General features: G+C 47.2%; 8 protein-coding genes across 8 annotated transcripts; all 8 read left to right on the top strand.

Annotated features, from left to right (window-relative positions):
• Positions 1–326: 326 nt before the first annotated feature.
• DQ04_00621210 (hypothetical protein) lies at positions 327–1,295 on the top strand (the record flags this gene model as incomplete). Its single annotated transcript, XM_009309403.1, has 1 exon — positions 327–1,295. The coding sequence occupies one exon, from the start codon at positions 327–329 to the stop codon at positions 1,293–1,295; it is 969 nt and encodes a 322-aa protein (XP_009307678.1).
• Positions 1,296–1,427: 132 nt separating this feature from the next.
• DQ04_00621200 (RNA polymerase I) lies at positions 1,428–3,011 on the top strand (the record flags this gene model as incomplete). Its single annotated transcript, XM_009309402.1, has 1 exon — positions 1,428–3,011. One exon carries the CDS (start codon positions 1,428–1,430, stop codon positions 3,009–3,011), a length of 1,584 nt encoding a protein of 527 aa, XP_009307677.1.
• A 159-nt stretch (positions 3,012–3,170) lies between these two features.
• Positions 3,171–5,015, top strand: DQ04_00621190 (putative phopshatase; the record flags this gene model as incomplete). The annotated part of the gene is made up of 1 exon (XM_009309401.1): positions 3,171–5,015. One exon carries the CDS (start codon positions 3,171–3,173, stop codon positions 5,013–5,015), a length of 1,845 nt encoding a protein of 614 aa, XP_009307676.1.
• A 186-nt stretch (positions 5,016–5,201) lies between these two features.
• Positions 5,202–5,666, top strand: DQ04_00621180 (calmodulin; the record flags this gene model as incomplete). Its single annotated transcript, XM_009309400.1, has 1 exon — positions 5,202–5,666. One exon carries the CDS (start codon positions 5,202–5,204, stop codon positions 5,664–5,666), a length of 465 nt encoding a protein of 154 aa, XP_009307675.1.
• A 165-nt stretch (positions 5,667–5,831) lies between these two features.
• On the top strand, positions 5,832–6,281 carry DQ04_00621170 (RNA polymerase B subunit RPB8; the record flags this gene model as incomplete). Its single annotated transcript, XM_009309399.1, has 1 exon — positions 5,832–6,281. The coding sequence occupies one exon, from the start codon at positions 5,832–5,834 to the stop codon at positions 6,279–6,281; it is 450 nt and encodes a 149-aa protein (XP_009307674.1).
• Positions 6,282–6,532: 251 nt separating this feature from the next.
• DQ04_00621160 (putative U4/U6 small nuclear ribonuclear protein) lies at positions 6,533–7,804 on the top strand (the record flags this gene model as incomplete). Its single annotated transcript, XM_009309398.1, has 1 exon — positions 6,533–7,804. The coding sequence occupies one exon, from the start codon at positions 6,533–6,535 to the stop codon at positions 7,802–7,804; it is 1,272 nt and encodes a 423-aa protein (XP_009307673.1).
• Positions 7,805–7,989: 185 nt separating this feature from the next.
• On the top strand, positions 7,990–8,478 carry DQ04_00621150 (hypothetical protein; the record flags this gene model as incomplete). Its single annotated transcript, XM_009309397.1, has 1 exon — positions 7,990–8,478. One exon carries the CDS (start codon positions 7,990–7,992, stop codon positions 8,476–8,478), a length of 489 nt encoding a protein of 162 aa, XP_009307672.1.
• Positions 8,479–8,830: 352 nt separating this feature from the next.
• Positions 8,831–9,256, top strand: DQ04_00621140 (mitochondrial RNA-binding protein; the record flags this gene model as incomplete). The annotated part of the gene is made up of 1 exon (XM_009309396.1): positions 8,831–9,256. One exon carries the CDS (start codon positions 8,831–8,833, stop codon positions 9,254–9,256), a length of 426 nt encoding a protein of 141 aa, XP_009307671.1.
• Between the last annotated feature and the right edge of the window lie 413 nt (positions 9,257–9,669).

The following is a 9,669-nucleotide window of genomic DNA, read 5'->3' as shown; positions in this document are numbered from 1 at the left end:
CCTCGTCACGCCGGCGCGAAAAATGATCACCGGAGGCCGCGGCGGCGCACAAACGAACCCCGCACACGCCGGGGAAAAAGGAAGGGGGCAGCGCGGGAGCCCGCCAGCCCCACGGGGGGGCCCGGGGACCGCCGAGCAAAACGCGACCCGCAACCCGGGGAAACATCGAGGACGGGCGCTTTTCCGGGGGGCGGCAAGCCGGGGGAAAGAAAATATGGTGCGCTGCGGGGGGTGCGCTGCCCCTATGCTGTCAGTTTTATTTGTGTTCGGGGGGTTGTGGTCATTTATTTTTTTTTTTCTTCTCGAGATTGCATGCTTAGAAAGTGATGTTGGCAAGCCTTTTTTACAATCACATAGCGTCAGAGAGGGTAGAGGACGCTCAGAAAAATGAGAATTGTTCGCGTGGTGATCGCAGTCCTAGACTAAACAATAAAGGTGACACGGATGTTTTCAACGAACAGCCGCATTCAACAATTGGATCCTTTCCACCAAAGCACGCAGACCTCACGGAGCAACGCCAACTTAATTATGTGCAGAAGTTTGTGTCCTCTGCAGATGTTTTTCGGATGTATCACGGGATTGTGGCATCAAATGTGGATGAGGGTCTACGAGAACAAGAAATGTGGAGTAGAAACGCATCTCTGGAAAAGATAGGAGCCTTGGCGCTTGGTTGGCTGATTCGAAAACGTAGGCGAAGCCGTCTCGGTAATGAATTGGCGTCTCGAATCATTCAATATAGCAACCAGAATGATGGCGAATTCGATGTGGGAGTTTCAGAAGAATTTTTTCAGGCTCAAAGAGCGCGCTGTGTTTCGCAATTCATAGAGTTCCTGGAACACGGAATCGCACCTTCAAGGGTCAAAGAAGAAATAAACAAACAAGATATTAGCAGTTTGCAAGTGCAAGGAAGAAGTAGGCGCATGATTGAGAAACGATCTGATTTTAGAGAAGTGTCACACGGAATTCATATAGGACTATACTCATCAGAGAAAGCTCAACGAACTGGAGAATTTGTGGTAGATGCATTAAGAGAGGCTGTGGGAATGAAAGAATGTTCACAAAGCGTTTTGTTAGAGAATGTAACGCCCAAATTTCTGGCTGAGAGGAGGTCTGTGTTTCTACAAACAATTTTCCAAGTTGAAGACTACGAAGGGTGCCTTACTCATATTCCCAGAATAGTTACGGGATGTAGTCCTAATGCAGTAGATGTTAATTCCTCCCTCTCTTCCATCTTTGGCGGTGGTTATTATCGACTTGTTGATCATGTGGACCGAATATGCGCAGAATTGCTCTAAGGTAAACCCTGTTCTATTGTTTGTTTCCTTTTTGCCCGTTTTTGGGAGAGTGACTGTAAGCCGTGTTGGTCTCTCTCGCACCAAATTCTTTATTTCTTTATATATATATTTTTTCTATTCTCTGTAGTCTCCATGAGAAGGTTTTTAACCGTTTCTCTGGCGCCGACCGGCTTAAAAAGATGCTTGGTTTTGCCTTGGAAATCATCGATTCCGCCAAAGAATGATAATCGTTGGGAAGGTTTGGGGGAGTCCGTAATTCAGCAAGCGTTGTCCTCTGATACCGGTCGTTCTGCATTTGAAGAGTGCAGCATCGCTCGGAAACAGTTAGAAACCATAGTTCATTCCTCAGGCTATGATGCGAATGTTTATGTGTTCGGTGGTTTGGTTGTTTTGGGATTACTTGAAGTAGGAGGGGATGTTGATTTTGTGGGTGTTGCGGATGTTGAACCTGGAGTTGAGGAAGCTGGAGAAATTGTGTCGCGTCTATCGAGAGAAATGCGTCGCCTCGGCATGAAGAGTAGTGCGTTGCCAAGGGCTCGTGTCCCTGTTATAAAAGTTGATCGAGTCAGTAAATCGCTCCCTGGTACTCCACTTCATCATTTGTCTGGATGTGGGGTGTTTCAATTCACACGTCAGCTTAATGATGAGGAAACTGCTTCATTCAAGGTGAGGATGGTTGAAAACTATGGTGCCACTAATGTTGACTGGAACACCAGTCAGCAGTTTGCCACGATTGAGTTCAATTCTACTACGGCGCTTGTTGCTGCGATTTCACAAGTTAAACGTCATGATGGAGTTGATATCCCTCTGCGTCTTCCTGTTGATCCACGTAATGGACCAGAACTTTACAGAATGCCGTTTGATTTCTGTTTCTCATCGATTGGCCTGAGGAACTCCTACTTGTTGAGCAACGCCCTTTCAGAGTATGTTTTTGCCAGACACTTCTTGTTATTGTTAAAAAAATGGGGTCGTGCAAGTGGAGTTATAAACTCGATTGACGGCTTCTTAGCAAGCTACGCTCTTACCGTTATGTGCGTTCATTTTTTGATCAAAGTCGGTGTTATACCTAAAATATCTGTTTTGAGATCAACAGATGAGCCACAGCTTCTTCCATACTTTCCGGAATACCGTGCCCTTCATGATGGTAAGGGTTGCGATGTTGCGGAACTTGGGTATTTGACAGCAGCATTTTTTGAATACTATGGTCATATTTTTGACTACGAAAAAAAAGTTGTATGCACAACAAATATGAACCTTCTCAAAAAGACGATGCATTGGGAAAAATCACCGGGGCTGGGAACTGGCAGACCACCTTATTTCGAATTTGCCATCAAGGATCCTTACGGTCTGGATAACATTGGGAGAAACCTCGACCGTGAAGCTACAGAGTACGTAAGGGATTGTCACATTGCTGCATTGAGGGCTCTGCTTCAGGAACGAAATGATCCGGATTTTATAGTCAATACCATTACACAATCTCCACCAAAGCCGTTTAGGAAAAGCCGTACCTTGGCTTCAAGGGGCATCGCCTCTGCCACTTTTTCGCCAGATCAACTAGAAGCCCGTCACGTGTTAAAAAAGATGGAATTTCATGAGCGCAGAAAAGCTATGGAAAGATTTGGCCAACGCACTGCCAGGAGCACGGAGCAACAACGTGTTGTGTCAAGTGTTACAAAGGATGTTCTTGGATGGATACGGAGCGACGAACCGCAGTAAGGTAACTGTAAAGGGCACTCTGCAAAAAAGAACAAAGCTCTTGTACCCACCTATAGCCGTGTACGTAACTGAGTCCTATTGTACTTGCAAAATGGGATGGTTTTTTAATATATCTATTTATTTTTCTCCCACAATGGCTTGTTGTCTAGGAAAGGTGGCATGTTTGATGTTCTCAAAAAGATTCACTGGTTACCCCGAGTGGAGATCCAGACAGTAAGGGAACCAGTATTGTGTGATAATGATTGCCCTTGGCTTGAACTAAGTGAAATTATTCCAGGTTTGTTCCTAACGTGTGAGGAAACCATATCTAATCTGATGGAGGCACAAGAGAAGAGGGTGGCCCTCATTTTGGCCCTTAATGGAGAAGAGCACGCGGCACCATATCGATTATATGAGTATTCGGCCGAATATGAAAGGTACATTTATACCAGGGTGTCATCGTTTGGCAGTTTCGTTTCTCTGCTTGATGACTATACATCTAGAGATATACCTGAAGATGCTCACTTGCGAAAGATATTTGTTCGCACCATTGCTGCAGAAGACGAAGCATCATATGACATTAGCCGTCATTTCTCTGAGTTGTGCATGCTTATTGAACTGGTCCAGATAAAACGAAAAGGTACACGGAATGACTCTGTGTGTTGTCCAGCTGTAGCTGTTCACTGTCTGGTTGGTGTGAGTCGCTCCGTTGCTGTGGTTGTGGCCTACGTGATGAAACGAGGTGGATACTCTAAAAGTGATGCGCTCGCCATTGTCAAAAGAGTCCGTCCCATAGCGAATCCTAATGTCGGCTTTCAGGAACAGCTTTCTCAGTGGGAGAGGGGTGGGTATTATCGTGTTGTCGATAGCCTTACCGCTTCAATCGTTGCCAACGAGTTGCGTGAAGATCATGAGTTTCATACTTTTGTTGAGAAACAGCTCCCGCTGATAATTCGTGTGGGAAGGTTGACATTCGATAGGGAGTTTTTCGGCCTTGTTTTATCGGACGCAGGAGTCGACGAGGAAACCCTTCGCTCTGCACTCGCAAAAGCTTCTGATTACATCATTTCTTCTATATCTGATGAAGTATATGTTGATGTACCCAGGTTTTTTGATAATGTTTGCGAAACTATATTCAGCTTGATTTGCCACGCGCCAACCACTCTAAACTACCTTACTGGAACGATAGATGATTGCTTTGAAGATGTTTTTTATGAGAAGATGATCAAAAGTCTCAGCATCTCTGGAATCGCTGCGTATCCATCAGATGTAGTAAAGGCATTTTGTTCACTTTTGGAGGCCATTGGATCAAAACATTTGTCAAGAGTCTCAGAAAAACGACCTCGATTTATTAAATCTGGAGGAGAAATGGTTGGGGTTTCTCCGGAGGAATTAGCCCTAACATTTCCTTTTCTTCCGTTTTTGGCCCCTTATGCTACCGGATTCGTTCATGAGAAGGAGCTGGTGCGGCTTGGAGAGAAGCCGACAACAGAAGAAATTGAGAAACTACACTGGGATTTGCTGGCTACTTTTCGTGAAAATTTCTTGTTGACTGCTTCTGGGGCAGATGCATGTGCCGGGAGCACCTTCGCTGTTAGTCGTTGGCATGCAGGTTCACGTTTTCGTTACCTCGAGTTCGACATGGAGGTGCAAATACTTGAATCTGTGGAAAAGGGTTCTAGTTTGTCAGTGGCAGTAAGCCGCTACTTGGACTTTGACGATCTTGATCCGGATGTTTCTTTGGCTTGGTTACGCAAACTAACAGGGGCAGTTATAGGGGTGCGTCTTTTTTACGATTCTGCTGATCACTACTTTTTTCAGCACTACGAGGATATGCTTTTTCCCACCGCAGTGCATCCTATTGCAGAGCAGCTAGTTCCTTGGGGAGAAATACACGGTATATTGCAGCGTGCAGATGCTGTATATGCGCAAAAGTGTGGGAACTCTCCTGATCTTTTGGGGTGGATGAAGAAGGAACTGGACCAACTGATTTCAAGTGGTATGGTTGTGATTCCGGACTCCTAGGGCTCAGCTTCAAGTGCTTTCTCAGCGAATGCCTCCTTTTTGTTAGTTGCTGAGGTTGTGTATTTTGGTGGCAGTTCTTTGATTTGTGGGTTAGGGATGAAAAAGCAAAATTTGGATTGCTATACTTAGTTTTGTGTTCTTGTCTCTTTAAAATATCAAAAAAAAAAGTCAGGAGTGCTACTAAAGATGGCGAGTGCTTTTGACGATCTTACTCGTCGGTACTTAATGCGTCACTATGAAATATTTGACCGTGATAAGGTCGGCCGTGTGCCGTTAGATGACCTTATACCTCTTGTGCGTGTGTGCGGCGCGACACCAACAGAAGCGGACATAGAGCCCTTAAAGTTGGAGGCTGACCCTGATGGCCGCGGATCAATGAATTTTGATGGCTTTTGCCGCGCCATGATGACAGCGTACAAGAATATGAGGACACCGCAAGATCTCAAGGAGGCATTTTTGGGAATAGATCCAGATAGTAAGGGGCTCCTTTCCCAACATGAGCTTCGCTACATTTTGACCACGCAGGGTGATTGCTTGAGCACGGAGGAAATGAATGAGTTTGTGGAGGAGATGCGGTCTGAGATGGATATGGAGGGAAACTTTGTGTACACAGACATGGTCTACAAGATGACCCCGGAAATGTTTCGTTGAATTCCTCCAGTTTTCGCGTTTTGTACAAGTTATGTAACTCTTGCTGATAATGGATACTTTGGAGATGATTGAAGTTATTTAATGTAGTGTTTTTTTCTGACAGTAAATCTCTTCTTTTTTTTTTTGTGGTCGGACTTTCTTTTTGGTTTTGTCGTCCCAGGACTAATGGCGTCAGTACCCGTGATCTTGGAGGATACCTTCACTGTTACGGCCCTTAATCCAGATGGCGCTGTCTATCTTAGGGTGTCGCGTATTCAGTGCAAGAATGAACGGGGAAACCTCACAATCACATCGGATATTAACATCGAGGAATTTCCGGTGGGCTTGGGTGATCGTCTAACCATCATGCTGGCCAACTCCATTGAATTGTCGAGACAATCGGGAGCAAAACACTACGATCAAAGTGTCTACCACCGTGAGACTAGGTTACAAGACTGTGACTACGCTATGCACGGCCGTGTATACGGTCATGAGGTGGATGAGAGTAGCTTAGAGGTTAAGGTGCACATCAGCTGTGGTGGACTGCTGACACAAGTCATTGGCAGTCCGCAGAGTCTGCGTGACATCCACTACAATAGCGATGTCTACATTTTGGTCAAGCGTGCTGGGAAATGATGAATAGAATGCCTATTTGTCTGGCTTGCCCACATAACACACTGAAGAGGATGAGATAAAACGGTATAACAAGGAGAAAGAAGGGGAAAAAAGGGCGCAATTTTTTCTGGCCGAGAAAAGCGACTCCTCCACCCAATGACCCTCTGTATTTCTGGTTATAGGTCTATTGGTGTTTATGTTTTTGGCCTTCTGATCCTTTTTTTGTCTTTTATGTTTGTCCTGTTTAAGCCGTGGCCGCGCAAAATATCGTAATGAGGCGATCCCATGGTGAGGGCCGTATTTGTTTTGGTATGGTGATTTTGTATTACCAGCGCTGCTTCAACGCGAGTGCCAATCCGCCATACCGACGCCGCTCCTCTGATCCACAAACCGTGCGAGAGAAGGGGGATTTTCGGCGAGATATGAAGTTTTCAAAGCAGCGACCCCTTCCAAATGTTCCATGGCTGCAAGACAAGAAAAGAACCTACATGGACGATGCAGAAAGGTTGTATGGACGGAAAGAAGCATGGTGTAGAATTGAGGATAAGGCACTACGGGAGAAACTCGCATCTCTGTTACAAGATTATTTAAGAGATACAATTGACGCAACGAAACAGGAAGTTCGTGACGCGCGGAAGTACATGCAGCTCTGTGATCGAATGGATGCTGAATACCGTGCCTATGTTACGGCAGCGGCATTCTCTTCACCGCAACTGTTGCGAACATGGGCAGTGGATTTGTCCCAGAAAAAGGGCGAAGAGACCCAATCGCTGCATACATCGAATGATTGCCAACAAGGCATTCTCTCGGAAGTGGGAAATCTGACCTCAGCCGTTGCAGACGAGAAAATAGATAATGGGAAAGATGACAACGAGGAAGGGGGACACATGGATGAAAGTAATGCACGAAGAGATTTTGTGAAAGCGCGCCGTCTCCAGGGTGAGCAAGCGATTCTGGAGAATACTCCTGCCACAATGGACCTTTCGGCGGCGGAGAAGCGAAATGCGCCTTACTCTGCCTTCCCCTTCCTGCGCCAACGGGCCCTTGAGAATGAAGCCTCATTGGACCCCTCATTGGTGGATTGGACAGCGAAGTACTTTCCTGAAGATGACGACCGCACATTTACATCTCCTCCGAAACTGCGTAATGATGTCGAGGAAGACAAGAGAGAGGATGGAGGCTCAGCCGCATCGTCTTCCAGAGGTAAACCGACCGACGGCAGTGGCTCACTGCATCCTAAGCAAAACGTGCGTCGGAGGCTGCAGCGGTCACTACGCATCCATGAGGATACACACCGCCCTACCTTTGATGCAGAAGGTGCCTTCTATCGCGTTCGACGGCAGGGCAATGAGGAGGATCGTGCACCGAAGCCACGTGCAGCTCGTGGCTCTGACGCAAGCAGTGATCGTGATCGTGAGGTGGTCAAGGTGTCGTGGGACACAGTGGTGAAGGCAAAAGAGCCGGGGTATTCCGCGGATATCTTGCGTGCCAAAGAGCGGCTTATACGGCTTTCACGAGGCGAGGACCCGCAGACTATTCCTTGATTTATTCCCCATAGCCTACATTTGCGTGTAAAGTGCTTGTTGTTGGTGTCATTTTGTGGTGCGTAAATGGGTGAGATACGGCATGCAGAATGTGCTGGGGAACAAGAGGACTTCAGCATCATTTCTTTTTTTTTCTCATGCATGAACCTGTGTCAAGGAGACAGGCGCCGTATGAGGCAGCGCACATGGCGACAAAACGACTGAGAGGGTATGTCGTGAAGTACAGTGCAGACGAAGGCATAGGTTTCATCAAGCCAGTCCTCAAGCACGCAACCACTGTATGTTGTGGTGGTGGAAATGTACTTCACGTGGAACCGACTGATCGGATCATCTTTTACAGTAGGGATGTGTGCTCGGAGACTGAGAGAGGACATACTGCAATGGTTCCAGTGGTACCTGTAGGGGGGATCGTCTTGTTTGCGTTGCACGGCCGTAAATCTTCGGCGCGTGGCTTCACGTCAGGCGCCGATGTGGTGTTTAGTGCCACAAATGTCACGATGGATGAAGTATCATCACAGATTTCTTTACAATACCTCACCGAGTCCGAATGGATGGCGTGGAGAGCGGAGCGAAAGTGGATGGATAACATGCTACAGGATAGGGCCTGGCGAGACTCTTTTGTCTTTGATGAGGCTACGTTGAGTTCGGCCTGTGGAATTCCCATCGACTTTTAACGCGGTGGGCGCACGGGTCGTCGTTATTTTGTTGCCATCTTATTTTCTCTTTTTTTTTTGNGGGGGGGGGGGGCGCGAAGGGGGAAGAGTGGAACTAACGTCCTTCGGGGTTGCTGTTTTCGCTTTTCCCTTGCTCTATTTGTCCATCTCTTTCTTCTGTTTTCAAAGCACGTTGTCTGCATGTAGTGAGGTTGACAACAAAGCTTTCTCCTCCTCCTCCTCGTCATCGTCCTCTCCTTTCGCCGGTACCCAGAGAAGCCACACAAAAAAAATAATAAGAAAGGCATACCCCTTCAAAAAACAAAAAGGAAAGTAAAAAACCCAATATACCAAACCGGGTAACAAGCCATTCATGTTTCGCGCCTGCCTTCTCAGCCGCGTGGCGCCAAGCGCAATTCTATTTAACAAGGGAAAGGTGATATCGTGGATGTCGGGACGCGGCTTCGGGTTCATTGAGGATGACGCGGACAAGAAACAACACTTCGTCCACTTCTCCGCTTTACAGACTGAAACCGGCGGTTTTCGCTCTCTTACGGTTGGTCAGGAAGTCGAGTTCGAGGTTGCCTCGCAAGATGGGCGCACACGTGCCGAGAATGTGACTGCCGCAGGCGGAGCTAAACTCCCGTCCGGGCCCCGCCCACCAGAGGGCATGGGCCGTGGTCGCGGTGGTGGCCGTGGCGGGCGTGGCTTTGGTGGACGTGGCGGCCGCGGCCGTGGTGGCGGTGACTACCAGCAGCAGCACGGCGGGAGCAACCAGAGCCTCAGCGACGATTTCTAAATGAGTAAAGACGGGGTGCAATACTTGATATGAGATGGGATAATAAGTGGTGTCGGGAATGTACTTCCAGAAAGCTCATGAATAGTAAGAAGCTCCTTCTGATGAGAGCAGGGGAAGAGCGTTGAAAGACAATAAGGTATAGAGTATTTATTTGTCCCATTTCGCTTTCTTCACATTTTTTGAAACGCTCGAATTCCTCGTACAAGAAGGTAAAAGAAGCAAACACACGTCCCCATACAAAGCAAGAAAACAGAGCCCATATCAAGTGCCTCCCCGTGATGCCTCCGTAGTAGCCACCTTAGAGGGAGCGGTGTGCCGCAGTGTCATGCACTTTTTTGTTTATCCCCCTTTCAAACCAACATGAAAGGGGGCTTGACCTCTATTATATCACAGGAACATTCATTCTCTTTCTC

The sequence above is a fragment of the Trypanosoma grayi genome (genome assembly GCF_000691245.1).
Source record: "Trypanosoma grayi strain ANR4 Tgr_62_V1, whole genome shotgun sequence".
NCBI classification, from domain to species: Eukaryota; Euglenozoa; class Kinetoplastea; order Trypanosomatida; family Trypanosomatidae; genus Trypanosoma; species Trypanosoma grayi.
This window is presented reverse-complemented; position numbering and strand designations above follow the sequence as displayed.